A 16,198-nucleotide genomic window follows, 5' to 3' on the forward strand; every position below is an offset into this window, starting at 1 on the left:
CTGCGTGCGCGCAGCACGCTAGTCTCCGGAAGTTGGGGGGAAAAAAATAAAAGAAAGCGGCACCCTGAATTTATTTTCAATTCTCGCTCCGCTAAGCTGGCACGCGTCGAGACAGCGTCTCGCGAACGGGATCTGCGTTCCCAATCGGCGGTGCCTATCTGACTCGAAAATGAGTCCGAATAAACGAGCCTGCGCTTGGCGGATAGGATCGCGAGGTGACTGCATTTCGGTCCGATTTCTCCTCCGTCTCTCTCGCACACATTGTCGCGTGAGCGAGGGCTGGCTCGGAAGCGAGGGATTCAGATCACGGCCTCCCCTGTGCCTGTCGCCGCGCACTCCGCCCAGCCTCGGAGGCACCCCTGCGACGACGCGTTGGCAAGGAGAGGGGCGCACCACCACCTCGACGGCTCTCGTTGTTCTTGACGCAAAACTGGTTGAAAGGCGCGCGCGTCACGAGAAAAGGACGTGGCCGCCGGCCGTTCCTTGAGAAAGGGGGGTGGCGAGGAGCTGGTCTCGCGACCCTCTAGGCCGGTCGAGGAGACTCCCCTCCCCCGCCGCCACCACCACGTGTGCAGTGAGCGAGCGAGCAAGCGCGCAGCATTGCCGCGGTATCGCGCCGTCGTCGCTGCTTCGCTCGCCAACCCCCCACCGACGTCGGTGCCGCGTGGCGCTGCCTGCTTTCGTTCGCAGCCGACGCGGTCCTTGCGCCGAACGCGCTCGCTGCGCGTCTGTCTCCCCGAGCTGCGTTGTTGGACCGACAGTTCTTCGAAGAGGAGCAGCGTTCGCTCTGTCGGCACGGATTACGCAAATACGAACGTCGGCGATCCCCCGCCACAGCTTGTCGCCGCTGCTTCGTGTGACCTCCTAGAAGAAGGGGAGCGCCCGCTGTGCGCGTCGCTGGGACGTGTCTTCTCCGTTCCATGATCGCTGGTTGAACCACACCTGTTCCTTCAGTATGAGGTGCGTATTCGCGCTGCGCTTTCGCTGTCCCGCCGGTTCCGACCGCGAGCAGAGTGACCAGCTGCTGGCGGGGTCGATGAACCGCCACGCGGTGGGCCGCTGGCTCGCGCAGCCTGGCTGCTGCTGTAGCGGCGGCGGTTCTTCGCTCTCTATCTTTTCTCTGCTCGCGTCGGCAGCCGTGCTTGCTCGGACGGCGGCTACTGCCGTTGGTCCGCACTCTCGGGGAGTGCGGTGACGAATAACAGAGGGGCCCCGTAAGATATTGTGAAAGTCATTTTCGTTGTTAGCGCGGTAAGTCTGGCGAGGGACAGTTCGAGTGACAACCTCGCGCGATTCCCACTGTTTATTCGCACGGGCGGAATGTCGCTATAGGTCGTCGACTTAAGCGGCAGCAAATTCGAGCGCGTTTCATCTAATTTCACCGCAAACCGTACGTCAACCTCCCTGATGACGATAGTCGAGAGGGGAGGAGAATGTGCTTTTAATAAATACGTTTCGACAACTACGTACAGGCCCGTGCTTAGCGAGGGCAACGCGTTGACGCAGCTTTCGACGCCGTTGCCTGCTTTCTAACGTCTGTCTGCGTATGCGTCAGCTCCGCGCTCGAAATTTTAAGCTTTGCTTCTGATTCGTGCATATCCGCGCGGTGCTTAAGAACGGCTCTGTTTTCCTTGCAGTCGTCTTCATCGGGCGGTCTTTCCGCATTCGCCCGTTCCGACGTACAGGTTCGTTTCTCGTCCGGCGAGCGTGGCCTCGTGTAACATATTGCGGCTGTCCGAGAGCCACGTGGACGGCGATTGAGCGGGCGCCTCCGCAGGTCGCCCTTTTGGTATTTCGCTGCTCGCGCTGGCAAAACGTCGCTTCTATTGTTTGCTGGAAATCGATTGTTTTGCTCTGTCGATATTTGTTGTTTTTCGTCGTTTCGTATGAATGAGCGCGCATTGTCGCGTCGATCTGTTCCGGCAGTCGAGCGCGCGCTTTTAATTCTTCTTCCTTTTCTTTCTTAAGCTGGTCGCATTAAACATTAATATGCTCTTCTTACGATTTGATGAACACGCGCGCCTGCTCGAGCCAGCCTTTTCTGCTTCCGAAGCGTGACTGAGCCGACTTTGATGTAGAAGTGAACGTGATTGTGGCCATTATCATTTTCGCTCAGCTCAGCTGGGAACATATCACCGTGGCGACTATCGTTCCGATTTAGCTGAGAAGCTGAGCGTTATCGTGCTGATTCTTTCCAGCGTGACCAGCCCTTTGTCGCTTTCACTTGCACGACTGTAGAAGACTCTGCTGCACTTTGAGGGCAGCATTTTTTTTTCTTTGCTGAACAATGACGATTGAAAAACTCGTTTGCCGTCCATTGATCTGATTTGCATTTGGTGTTTCGAGCGAGGAAGTGTCTTGTGTCGCTCTCACTTATCTCTCAGGACCGTGCCTCTCTCGCCCACTGGTCTTTGGGAAAGATAACGATGTCGGGCGGTGATAGAACGACTTGCGTGCGTCACGAGACACTGATCTTTTTGTTTTCTCCCTCACTGGCTAAATAAGTGATATTTTTCTCGGGCACGAACACCGCCGCGCACGGTTTGTGCTTATCAGTGCCTCTCCTTGGCGTGCCCGTCTCGAGGCTGCCTTGAGCGCCTCGCGATTGCCGTGCCGAGGTTCTCTCTCTCTCTTCGCCGTATCTGAATCCTCGCAGAACTGCCCGGCGGTGGCTCTTCCTTCCTTCCTATTTTCTTTCTTCTCTCTTGTCCTCCTCGTCAGCTGGCTCTTTCACTACCCTCAGCTCGGCTCGCCGGTTTTGCATTGACGCGTATGCGCGCTCGCGCCGTTGCTGGGCAACTAATTCTCACTCTCTCTCCGGTTTATCCCTTCTTTCTCTTTAGCGCCGTCATTGTGTGTACCTGTGCATTCCGCTTTAATTTCGTGGTGGGGTGGTAGTTATACGTCCCTCCCCTGCCAAGCTCGACGACGAAAAGATCATTTCTCTCGTGGCCGAATTTCTAGGCCTCCGAGGTATACTGTGTTCGAGAACAAAGAGAGAGAAACGACAGAGAAATCCCGTGTCATTGCATGTCTTCAGCGTCGCGGTACATCTGCGTTGTGTGTTTGTAACAGCTGTGTGGAGCACGAGCAGGGTCGACTGAACTTTTTTTTTTTTTTTTTTTTTTGCCGACGGCTTAGTTTAAGCCACTGTCCCTGCAGAACGCAATGCGCCAAACACCGTTCGACTGCGATATTGCGTCGACGCTGTGTGAACGGTCGTACCCGACGTGCGGCAACATGGTAACAGAAAGTCCTGTAAAATTACGAGCGCATCGTGAAAATGGTTGAACATGGGTGAGCACTGAGTTTTCCGTAAACGTTTCGCTTGGTTGTGTGTGGGATGAAAGACTGCGCATGACGTAGTATACATATTAGCTACAAGAAAAATGAGTAATTTCAGACGGAAGGCGGTGCTATACTCGTATGAGTTGATGTGCCTTTTTTTTTTTTTTCCTGAAACGCGCTTTCGCAGTGTAGAGTCCGAATGGGAATCCAGTCTCCGTCGTTCCTAGTTTCGACTACTCATCCGGGGAGCACAAGCAAGCTGCCTTAGTGAAATAGCATGTTAGGCTCGCGCTGCATTGGCTGGTGACTGGCAATCCTTTGATGATGAGCCCGTAGACGAGTACCATTGTATCTCGCGTATGAGGGCGGCTGATGGACGTTGCGAATAGGAGGCGTTTTATGCTTCCGTCTTCGTAACGAGTCATTGACTTGATCAGACGTCTAAAGCAGCGCCTGTGCAGTAATTGACTGCACGCTTGACGAGCTCAGCGCGCAGGTTCCTTCGAGTTCCGACATCGTTCGTTCTTTCTGTTGTCGAAATTAACGACAAACACAACAAATCAAAACGTCCTCATACGGCCCTGTGGCGTGGCTCAGGGTTATTTAAATATAAATTGGCGTTAAATAGACACAAACCGCAATATCTAGTAGCAAAATAGTACCAATTAGAAAGATGGAGGGGGGGAGACGTTTATGGATGCAGCGTTGCTCTAACGTATTAGAATCTTGGTTTTTCGACGGCAAGCGAGGCGTATATAGGTCCTGCCTGTTCGTGTTTTTTGTCCCCGTCGTAGTGAACCCGTTCATTTAAAGTCGGGTCCGGTCATCCGTATGCAGCAGCACGCCTTCATAGCCGCCGAGCAGACGCGGCAGGTTGAACCGTCTGGAATGAGCGAGTCTCTCAAGTTTTCTCCCTCACTCTAAGAACAGGTGCACCCCTTTGCGGCGTATTTTTGCCACAGAACGATAATCGTCGTCTTGCGTGGCTTTCCTCTCTCTAGCGCTGTGCGCCCGGTACTTCCAGGTCACCAACGGCAAGAGCGTTGTCAGCGTGACACAGCGTTCTCGACAGGAAAGTAGCAAGTGCAGAGTTTTCAAGAAAGGAAGCGCAGGCAAGACAGATGACGCTGATTGTTGTCTGGCAAAAATACACCCCAAAGGGTGCAACTGTTTGTAGAGTGCTCTCGCGACGAGCGCTGCCCTTCCATCCGCAGTATCTGCAGCCATGTTGCGTAACCTGCGGGAAAAAAAAGGTACGGGCTTCGTGTCGGAGGACACACTGTGCTGTGTTCTCGGCCGCTATCAACTTTCACGCGCCGTGTGGAAGTCTAGCGCGTGTCGGTGTTGTGGTACACGTTTCTCGCGCTTTCTCCCGCTCCTCCTCTGCTTGTCGGCGTGGCGTGACCGCCGTCCGACGTCAGGTCTTGCACGGTCTCGTTTCGTTCGTTCGTTCCCTCCTTCCAGCACCTCTGCCGAGGCGTTCTGCGTCTGGGATCGCGATCCCCGTCGCGTCGGCCGCATTTCTGGTGGGGGCGGAACGCAGCAGCAACCGCCGTGATGAGGTTTACGACCTGCACTCCGGCTCCCACACCCCTCCGTTAACGTGGTGAATTTGTTTGTTAGTGATTGCGTCATTTCCACAATTGTGCCACAGTGCGCGCAATGGTTAACTCTGCCAAGGAAAAGGTTTACGTCGCGGTGAATATGAAAATACGAACACTGCAAACCGTCGGGGAAAGGACAGTCGGGAAAAGGGAAGACTCGTCATGTCGAGTCCAGATCACGTCAGCCGAGATGACTAGGTGGATGTTATACAGTCGAACCCGGATATAGTGAACCCACTTATAACGAATTACTGTGTGTAACGAACAGCAGTAAAATCCCCTTTGTATATTTTTCAGATTCGATATATCCGGGTTCGACGTTGTAGAACTCCATAGAGTTCAGGTTAATCCGGAGCCTTATTTTGACTCGCAATTCGCGCTGCAGGTTTTCAGATGGCAAATATCACTCGCTGATGATTCACTACTTTCTGACTACTGTTGCTTCCAGGCGCTCCGCGTACTTGAAGGGTAAAAGTATGCGCGCGCTTCAAGTCGGCAACCTGTAGCGGTTTCGCCAGCTGTTGCGTTGCGTTCGTAATAGCGACTCGCGTTGTTCGTTCTTTCGCAAACAATGGCGCTCGATTGCGATACTGGCGGTCTCGGCTGTGACACGGAGGTCGCGATAACTACGACGCGAAGGCCGCTCGGCGTGCGTTTCCGCAAAAGTGCCTGGGCGCGTTGAACACCGGCCAACACCTATAGCTGCTGCCTTGTTGAAGCCTGCGATGTTGGCGGTACGAAAGAACGTACGGATGCGTCCGACCTTCAGGCACACGGTATTTCATGAACTAAAGTAATACGAGGAGTGAATATTCAAAGCGTAGAAGTGAGCAATAACTTGAAGACAAAGATATGTGCAGTTTTGTTAGAATATTGTGTTTTAACGGCGGAGCTGTTTAAGCTTTTCGTTTCCCCGCGTAGCGTTCGCAAAAACTCGCCTAGCGAAGGCGTCACTGCGCGTTGCCTAGCATCCGCCGCCGCAGCAGCGATGGCGTCACTGCGCGTTGCATAGCGCAGCTTGCAACACCGACACCGCGTTCCAGCAGACCCGCCCCGTCAATGCGGTCGCCTAGCAGTCACTTACCCAGCTTCGCCCAGCCATGCCATTGCTTCGCGCCGCAATTCTTGTTTTGCTTAGTCATGACAACACTTTGTGAAGCTTGGACATGATGTCACACTGATTATAAAGATCATGTCGCCGCGACGGCGACACATCCAACTCTCGTAGGCTTCGCACTGAGTAAATGTAACATGGGACGGCCGAAGAAGTACAAGACTCCCGAAGAAGCCGCCGCTCTGCTGGAAGCTCGGCGTGCCGCCAGTCGAGAACGAATGCGGTGATTGCGTGCTAATACGGAGTGTCGCGCCGAAGCCGCTGCTGCTAAACAGCGACGAAGGGCCGAGGATCGTGAGTTCCGAGCCCGGGAAAGCGAAACTGGAAGAAGCTAGGTGATCACCAGCTCCGCTGTTTCTCCAGCCTTGTACAACTTAGTGCGAGCTGCGCTATCTTTTTTTTTGTAACGTTTCCTTCGTTTGGATTCTATTCCACTTTCATCCATCGTGGCGACCGGTCGACTTCGGCGATAACGGCCGCGCCATGCTAGCGAAAGGGCGAAATAGGCATTCTAAAGAAAATAACAGTTACGAACTTCCTCGCTTGGTTGACGTTGGTTCTCGCTTTGGTGTTATAACCGTTTTCTAAATTTTCTGCATTTATGTTGTCACTCTACAGGGAACGTTCCGACTATAGCAGTCACGAGCCTTGTTTATTTTTGGCCAACTTGCTTCTAGATGTTGCGAAGCGGTCTAAGCTTTTCAGCATTTCATTTTTTTTTTCATTCTATCTGCGATCTATGTCCGAGCTTTTGATAACGTTGTTACAATATTCATATAAAAATATAATTGGAGGGGAATATGGCTCTAATCGGTCAGCCACCCTAAAAATATCACGAAATATAAGTTAACCCCTCTGCACTTAGCACAGCTTCGTTGAGAAATCACATTTCTTATCCTCTGGGTTTAGGAGATTGCCTATTTTGTCCTTGCATTGCGATGTTTATTTGTGACACTTAACTGTCCAGTTATTCAGTTAATCCAGTTAATTTTCAGAGCATAAACGGCAGTATCGAGTATGCGCGCCGGAAAATCATGCTATTCGCGCTCACCACGGGTAAATTATGTTTAGTGTCCGTAGTGTGATGTCGCTGTAGCAGCGCTTAGAGGCTAAATTGGGTAATAATTGTCCCGTAATCTTGCGTTGAGCACTCAGCCATTTAACGGTAATGTAAAAGGGCGCCGTAAGGCCGAATCCGTGCACTGCTGATACTCAACGTGGTGTTTGAACCCAAGTACTGGCTGCTCACGGATGCGCCTAGCGTCTCGCGCGTGCGATAACGGGCGCTCGACTCGAAAGCTGTTGCCCTGTTGTTGCGCTTCACCGAGACACTGGTCTGTAGTGACGCTTCTCAGCGATGCACGCGCTTACGTGTTGCTAGGGGAACGCTGTTTACGAATGGACGCTGAGAATCGTACTACTTAGCGGTTGTAATCAAGCTTTTCTATCGAATTTGCTTCATTTAACGCCCGCAGTGCTGTGAGTGACCGGTAACGGTAGTTTTGTTGGGTTTCGAAAAATGAAAGAAATCGTACAATACAGTCGAACCCGGATATACCGAACCCATATATAACGAATTATAGCGTATAACGAACAGTGAAATCCCCTTGAAATTTTTTGTTTACAATTTTTATTCTGTATATCGAAGTACCAATATATCGTGCTTTTTTGTGGCCCCCTTCAGATTCGATATATTCGGGTTCGACTGTATCCGATTTAAAACTGCGAGCCTGCCGAGCAGCGTTGTTCCAGCACAGCGGCCACATCAGTCACGGCGGGCCGGCGCAGCCCTCCGTCTTCCAGCCGGGACGCAGCTTCTGCGTTCACTCGTAACAGAGGGTAGGGCCACATATATTCATCATGGGCGGAATGGAGGATCGTTCGAGAATACGAAGGTCAGCGCATGCAGTGCCGAGGCCCGACACTGCCCCGTGGTGTCTAGTGGACAACCGTTGCCTGCGACACCACCGCCTGTATACGGCAGTCGTATAGATGGCAGCGCTGCGTGTTCCCGCCGCCCCCCTCCACTTCCGTCCAGATTTGGGGCCACGCGTGACTCTGCGAAGGGCTAACACACCTGTCGGCGCCGAGGTCGCGAGCGCAACGACTCGGATGTGGGCCTTCCTTCCGGAACCGGTGGAGGCCACCGTCCCGCGCAACGGCTGACGACGCCTGTCCGCGGATGCGTTCTCCACTTGTAAAATGCGCACGGTCGGTCAGCCACGATTGCCGACGGGAAGTGTGTCGTCGTCTCGCGACGGCTGGACGCGTCGTCTTTATCTCGAGGACAGCGTCGTGGCTCGGCCGTCGTCTGTGATTCGCACTCTGGAACACACGTATGCAGCGTCACTCCCTGCTCGTCGAGCAGCTGTAATGTGGACCACGCGTTGTGATAGGAGCGCGTGGCATTCTGCCTGCCCGTTTTGGGATCGCGTTCCCGTTCGACGACACGTCGTTCATTAGCGGACGCGCTCGCTGTCTGTTAACTGCGTGCGCGCGCGTGTTTCCAGGGCACTTCGGTTGGGGCTCGTAGGTATGCGTCTCGATGCTTACGCGCGTCACGTGAGCTCCCCTTCCGCGCCTTGGCCTGCCCACAGTGGCCATCGATCTCGCCCTTGTAGCTCGGGCGCTGCTGCTTGCCAGCGTGTTGTCGCGGCACAGATCAGGAAGGGGTCGCGCGCTTTCCTTCTCGTTTGGAAAAAAAAAAAGGGGGGGGGGGGGGGGCGCCTGCACGTGGTCTGTCGCCGCTTATTTGGCAGCGGGAGCAGCCCCGAGGTGTGGATTGGGGGCCAGCGTAAACTGGGCCACCATTGCCTTGATGTATCGGGGCGCCGAGGTTCGACCTCTCCTCGTGCCCCCCTCACCGTGCGCGCCCACATTGTTTCGGGCGGCGCGCCCCTTGCGTGCCGCTAACTACTACGCGGAGCATGTCTCTCCTTCCTTTGCTGTGCCTCCCCGCAGCGGTGCCTGGCTTCCTTGACACTGTTTGGTCGTCGCCTCGAGACACTCGTGTGTGTCTGTCGCACGTACGACCAACACCCTTCCCCCCGCCCTTCGTACGCCTTGCTCCCGAGTTCTGTACAAGGCGTCGTTCCGCCCTTGTATACGCGCACGTCGTCTCCGTGCTGCTTGTACACACGGGAGCTCGCTAATGTGGCTCGGCCTCTTAGACCGAGCCCTCGCGCCGCATCGTATGTAGGTAATTCGTGCCGCTGCGCGGCCATTGCACTGTGCGCGAACGTCTCTTGCTTGCTCAGTGAGCGATACCGTTCTGGCAGGCGATATTTCATTTCACCGGGCTGCGCGCGAACGTTTCATCTGCTGACCGGTGCCGCGGATAAGCCTTGCGCCTCTGATACCGCGCAGTGTCCATTTGTGCCCCGACTGGCATAGTCGCTATCTGGCTCGCCTTCGTGAGAAGGTGTCTCGTTGAGGTCCATCGTCGGCCGAGTCGCATGGACGGCAGCTGATGCACGTGGTGGCAGGCTGATAACTAAATGCGGCCATCGTCTCGCGCGTCTGTCGCTCTCATCGGAATTGGGCAGCTGCGGCATTGATGACGCTGTCCCCAGTGCGTGATCTCGGTGTGGCGGTACCGGTTGTGCAGCGTCTTGTGTTCGGAGCGGCGCGACGCTTGTCCTAAATGCAGATAGCGCGTCTACTCGCGCTGAATCACGTGCCAATCCTTTCAGAGAAAAGACCGTCGTAGCGTAGTTGCGATATTAACCATTGTATCGCATTAGCTGTGTGCCTGGGGAATCTAGTGGTCGCGCTGGTACGAGTATGTTGCAACGAAAACCACGCTGTTCACGGTTGGCCAATGCGGATTCTTTGTTACGTCCTAGTGCCGACGGATCATTAGGCGGACTTTCGATCGAAACCGTCATAATTTGTGCATCGAGCGTAGCGGTTTTGGCGAGGTGGTACTGCATGATTCGGCGTAGGTAGCGCACCGTGAACGAGGACAGAAGGAGAGATGGGGGGACACGCGTGGCGCTACACATATCGAGCGGCGGCGTCACCGTCCGTCTAAACCATTAAGAAACCGCAAATCGTATAGCGCATTGCGACTGCGCATTTTCGCGGCGCTTTAAGTGTAATCGTGTGTCTGCTGTAAGTACTGCGACTTGGTGCATTCCACAGCCGCTTAGTGTTTGCAATTCCACGGAGCGCGCTTGCTTCTCCGAAAGCCGTTTTGCCACGGCGCAATATCGTCTTTACTTTCGTGGTATGTACGTACCCGAGGATTACGCGGATCGAGGGTTACTACGTACGCGGACTGCGGCGTTGTACTACATCGCTTAGTAGGCGAGCCGAGGAAGAGGAGCGAGACAGCGAAAAAGCGGCCGCTGTTGTGGTAGCGATTCGGCGCTGCCTCTCCGCTCTGATAAGCACCGCTGTTCTCGTCCCCGCTCGAGCCTGCTTGTAATGTGCCGCGTTTCTCGCGCCGGTGTCCCTATACCGGCGGCGGAGGCGGTGAACCCGTTTCCGACGGCGCGCGTTTGTGTACCACTTGCCACGGGAGCCCGCTCTTGCCCGCAGTGAAGTGTTTCTTCTCTCGAAAGTAGCCGTGAGGCTTGCGCGCGACGCGAAACCACTTGCGCAGTAGCGGAGCAATAAATATTGGCACGCGGTGCCCTCCTCCTTAGTCAAGCAATTTACTCGTCGCCCGCACTCTTGCGTTAGTTACTTTCCTTTTTTCCACCCCTGTGCCGATTAGAAATATATGAGTTAGCCATGAACGACTCGCCACAGTGTGAGGTATGAGCCGTTGGATGCATCCACTTTGCAGCAGAAATTTGCCTGAGGATTAAAGAAAAAAGTGTTGGACACCTCTCTGCTTTGAGAGAGAGAGATGAATGACACGCGAAAGGCGCACCGATACACCTTTCCAGAGATGGAAAGGTATATCATCAAGCCACGAAGCATTCTTTATCCCTCTCCGTGTGCGGGCTGTGAAAACTTGGAAGCCCATTGCAGAATTTTAGAAGACACCCGCGTATTGACGTCAGCTGGCTGGTTGGCTTCCGGCTGCTAGTTGTGCGGCGAATGCCGCGTGTCGCACCATCGCCATATTGGAATCTGTACTTTTGTTTTCCTTCCAATCGCTATAGGAGGGAAAGGCGGCAACACCGCGCTGTTTGTATTTGGAGCGTGGCGAGGCCGACCTTCGCAGCTCTCTCTGCTACGCCGCGCCTTCCGTCCTTACTCGCTTGACGTTTATACGGAGAGAGCCACGGTTGGACGGAATACGCTGCAGGTTGGTTGGTTCTGAGAAGCGAAAAGCGCACGTAGCCGGCCGACGATCTTATTTTTCTTCCTTCGGGGAACCGAGTGCCTGTCGCTCGGTGCACGGCTGCTGACGACGTCACGAGGGCGTCGCGAGTGAACGGGTGTGCGGCTTCCTTCGTGTCGCGCTGTTTGCCAAGCTCTCCATTTCTCTCTCTTTCCCTCGTGACACCGGCGCTTGTTCTTACCGAAGACACGGTCGTTGTTTTTGTATCCGCTCGATATCGCGCAGCTTTTCTCACGCTCGAAAAAAAAAAAAAAAAAACGCTCATTGTGCGTTCGTGGCATTTCGCGGAGAGCTTGCCGAGGAACCTGGGAGAAATAAGAGGGGCGGACGCGTCATTAGCACACGCCTCGCACCGCCGTGTACAGTATGACCCAGTGTTAAGGGGAGCACCTGAAGTAGTGATAAGCCAAGTAAATATTCGCCTTTATCGGAACGAAGCGGATGATGTAATTCATTGGACGTATACATCTCATGCACACACAAAAAAAAAAAGGTCCGTCGGCATTTCGTGTTACATCTAGGCGATAATCGTCCGTGTTCCCCTAAGTATACCGTAGGAGCGCCAGAGGCGTAGGCTATTAACGTACCCGAGCCGGTGCATAGTTGGCGGGTTAAGTGAGCGACTTGTTCGCGTTGTACTTGTGTCGCTGTCTTCCAACCGATCGTATCTCTAGCGAGGTCTACGAGCAAAGGGCAGCTCGTTAACCCGAGGTGCGAGGGCGATTGGATGCCGCTGGCGATATATGGCAGGGAAACGAGGCCAGTAATCGGTGAATGGAATGGGCCTAAATTAATCGGCGCGGCGGTTCCCGCTATGCCCTAGAAAGGCTTTCGTCATATGAGTCATTTCTCGCTTTCTACTGGTATCGACAGTCGCCGATGCTCCTTGCCAGGTTCTGTGCGTTGGCCTCGGCAGTTGATAATACGGCGACAACTTGAGCTGACTGCTTTTTCAGTGCGTGCCGCTAGTTGTGATAAAGTGTAACTGTGGCGACTTCCACTGCAGTTCAACCATTTTGAGTTGCCTACACTGAGAGGACAGTTACCGTGCCTTTCTTCTCCCATTTCCTTTAACGGATAGCAAATTTTGGTTATACGCTCCAAGTTGTTTCGCGCCCTCTAAGGAGCGTTCTACTGCAATAATTTGTCAAATTGGTTCATTAATTGCAGACATAGAAATATTTTAACCCATAATTTCAGGAGGCGAGCTTCACCGCCAACGCCTCCGCAAACGAAATTCCTTCCCTGCGTTCGCCCATACCGGAGCCGGAGGATCGCGTGACGCATACGCCACAGCTGTTGGCGTAAATTTATGCCAATGATAAACGACGTCGTCTTAGATGCAGACTTCACCTAACCATTTCTTAAATTGCTACGTAGAAAATGGTATCGCAGAGGCTGATCCATACATAGACTACCTACATCTGTTCGAAAAGGCGCCATCGAGGCTTACAGAATAGAGTTTTGGTTTCCCGTACGCAGAAGCTTTGCGCACGCAAACGGGAGTTTCTACACGTTTGCGTGCGCAAAGCTTCTGCGTACGGGAAACTGTCAAATAATGGGGAAGAAAGTCAACGCGCCTCACGCACGCACGGTTTTCGAGCACCTGCATGAACTGCGTAGATGACGATGCTGTAACTAGCGCGCGATTCCTGCTTCTGTTAACGCAGGCCCCCTAACACAAATGTGCAACACGAACGACCGTCTCTTGTGCCGATTTTCCAGGCGCACGCGGGTTTGCGTTATTTGCCTTATCCTTCCGCGCATGTCTTTCGTCTTCGGGCTGGCGTCGCCGCAGTGGGACGCCACGCCGGAACCATTGTCCGGCTACCGCGGCTCTGTCTGCACGTGGCCCGCGTACAATGGCATGCCGCCCGGTAATGCGTCGGCGCGATTGTCATTTGTGTGTGCCGACGCTTGCTTCCACGCACACCTTCCCCGTTGGATCAGCGTGCTTCGACCCAGGAACGAACGCCGCGTGCGTATTGCCCCCTTGTCCGGTCGTTTGAAGTCGCCGCGCTTGCGGGGATTTTGTATGCCGATGTGCCACCGGTCCGGGCCAAGTTAGTTATGCGCTGGCGCTTTGCACGGGGCCGTCGTGGGGTCATTCCTCTGCGTCTCTTCGCGGCCGTGTCCGAGGCACGCGCGGTACTTTAGTTTCCTTTTTTTGCGTTCTCTCTCTCTCTCGTTGCTTCGATCCTGTAGACCCCGGATCGCCGGGCCCGTCTGTGCGGCAGAAAAGAATGATAAAGGATTGTGGGAGAAGCGTTGACGCGGAAAGCGAGAGCGATGTTGCGCCGCTTCCGGTACGGCGGTCGACCCGCTATCGCCGTCCGTCGCCGTCCCGGATTTACCTTTTTTGGAGCGCGCGTCCTCACGTTCGTCCGCGTTTCTCCTCGTTCTCAGCCTCTCTCGTTGCCCGTCGCCGCTGTGATCTCAGCTGCGTCGGGACGCGCCTGCCCTGCTGGATCTTTTCGTCTGGCCCCCTCCCTGTGGCACCGCCGTCGTTGTGCTATGGGCTTAAGCTATGTGGGCTGGGACTGCTACCCAGTGGGCACCACGGAAACAAACGAGGAACTGCTACAGAAAGCATAGCGGCAGCTTTGCGATCTCTTTTCTGCGTGGCGGTGACGATGGGGGCTCACTGCGCGAAAGTGTTCGTGTGAATGAGATCCTGCTTTCTCGAATGGCACGCTTGAATGGGCGCCGAACCAGAACGCGACGGTTCAAACTCGGGCGCGTTGTTGAATTGGAAGTAAAACCACGCTGGGTTTTGTATGTTCGCCGCCGTGAAGTGGGAGCAAAAAGGAACCTCGCCACGCAGGCATTGCCGGATTGTTCACGCTTTTAAAAAAGATGTCAGGCTGTAAACAGCTTGGGTCTGCAGTAGATAATTGTAGAATTAGCCCGTGCTTTTAAGTTCACATTATCGTGCAGCATCCTCTGAAGAATAGGCGTGGAGAAGTGCATATGTGAATACAAATTGCGAGGTGTTTTGTTATACATATAGATAATGATCAATGCAGTGCACTACTGTACCACATGCACAAATATCAAAAGTTGACGCGTACAAGACAAGCCAACAAAGGTGACTTCGTTACTTGCTGACGGAGACACAGGAGGAGTAATGTTTGCTTTGAAAAGGTTGCGCCTCTTCCCGTGTCAAGTTATTTACATTTCGGTTATTATGCAATGCTCATCCGATTCGCCCGCACTTCTTGTTCGGCGGCGCTGCACCTCGCTGCTCGTGCAAGAGGTGCCGATTGTGCACGAGCACGCGGAACCCCCTCTGAACTCCACGTAATTCGTTCTCGAAGCGCATTGCGATTAGAATGGACTACGCACTCGAGATTAAAGGAGCACTCACGCACATTTTCGATGTTGTAGGAACTACCACGCGTTCCTTGCACGTGAAGGGGTGACACTTATAAAATATGGACTTTGAGAAACGCTCATGCATAGGTTTGATTCTAAAGTTGGACTGCTAGCTCTAGAAAATAAAACTTTTTATGTAAAATTTACGGTGCAAGAAAGGATGCGTTTGCAGGCGCCTGAACTAGATGCCGCCACCATCGGCACTTTTAATAAAATTTTCGCTAAATCAAGATACGGGCGTTGGTAACTATATATATATATATATATATATATATATATATATATATATATATATATATATATATATGTGTGTGTGTGTGTGTGTGTGTGTGTGTTCGTAATGTTCCGAAAACTGTCCATCAGTGGAAACTGCACGAAAAGGGGAAATTTCGACGATAAATTTCCTTTTTGACAAGGAAGGGATTTCGAAGCCACGCACCTAGAGAAATCCATATGCATGTATTGCGACTTGACGACAGACTGGACTCTTGAAGAACACGAAGAGGAAACCGTACAGATGTAGCAGAAAAATATCGTGTATTGTTGTGACTTCGGGGTGGAGGACGATAGACGGACTCTTTCAGCAGACGAAGAAGAAACGAAAAGCTTTATACAATATTTACAGATAGTGGGCAATAGCGTACATGTAGCTGTAAGAGCGCATCAGACCGACTGGGCGGCTGGTGGCGACTCTCTTCTTAACAATGGGCCGGTTCCTCCTTAAATCCCCTTGGCGGCGGCTCCTCGTCGACAGGAGGAAGAGGGGACGGTTGCTGACGTCACTCGCGTCGCATTGTGTCGTCGCGTCCCCCTGGCGACTCGTCGACAGGACCCCGAGGGACGGGTGGCGATGATGGCCGGGGCTGCTTGCACGTCGGCAGGACACAGACGGGGCAGTTGCCGAGATCCCCGCGCCGTATTGTGTCGCCGCCTCCCGTTGGCGACTAGTCGGCAGGACCCAGAGGGACGGGTGGCGATGATGGCAGGTGCTATGGCACAACAGCACCCCCGCCGCCAGACAATGCATCCAGAGGTCGAGCTGTCCGACGCAGCTCGGAAGAATGGATGCGCCGGTTGCGCGACGTCTAGGATGGTCTGGAGGTATCGGCTCTGCCGCTTTTGCCGCCGGTGGTCTTTTCTGCTGCTCGGTCCTGATAATGTCCACTGGAACGACCAAGAATCAACAACGCCAAACCACTCCGGCCAAAGCAAGCACCCTCCGAATGCTCTCCAAACCGCCAGACCAAAATCATCGAACAAAGCATTTTTCGAGATCTGGCTACGCTAAACAAAACAAAACAAAACAACAACAACAAAAAATCCCGAACAACACGAGGCACGTATCGGAGAGTGAAATTCGAAATACGGACCTCCTTTTTTTTTTTTTAATTGTCAATGCGCGAGTCGTAATCAAATCAGAATTGCGTCGCAAGCGATTCTCAACTGTAATGCGGGCGGGTTGGCAAAGATCAAGGTTGCCGAAGATGACTTAATTTTGCCCCCGAAAGCCGTGACGCAAAG

General features: G+C 53.5%; 1 protein-coding gene across 10 annotated transcripts in view; it reads left to right on the forward strand.

Moving 5' to 3' along the window:
- Nucleotides 1-16,198, forward strand: part of LOC119445665 (A-kinase anchor protein 1, mitochondrial-like) — a 92,541-nt gene that overhangs the window by 38,092 nt on the left and 38,251 nt on the right. The window contains exon 1 of one of the 10 annotated variants that reach the window (XM_037709943.2): nucleotides 608-960. The exons of 7 other annotated variants lie outside the window; for them this stretch is intronic. Coding sequence is in view for 1 of the 3 variants with exons in the window: in XM_049663493.1 (XP_049519450.1) it covers nucleotides 3,294-3,297 (4 nt within the window). In the remaining 2 variants the exon portion in view is untranslated. Of the gene's footprint in view, nucleotides 1-607; nucleotides 961-3,272; nucleotides 3,298-16,198 lie in introns of those variants that run through there. 2 more of the 10 variants (XM_037709945.2, XM_049663493.1) reach the window with 2 other exon arrangements.

Source organism: Dermacentor silvarum, chromosome 3 (assembly GCF_013339745.2).
Source record: "Dermacentor silvarum isolate Dsil-2018 chromosome 3, BIME_Dsil_1.4, whole genome shotgun sequence".
In the NCBI taxonomy this organism is placed as follows: Eukaryota; Metazoa; Arthropoda; class Arachnida; order Ixodida; family Ixodidae; genus Dermacentor; species Dermacentor silvarum.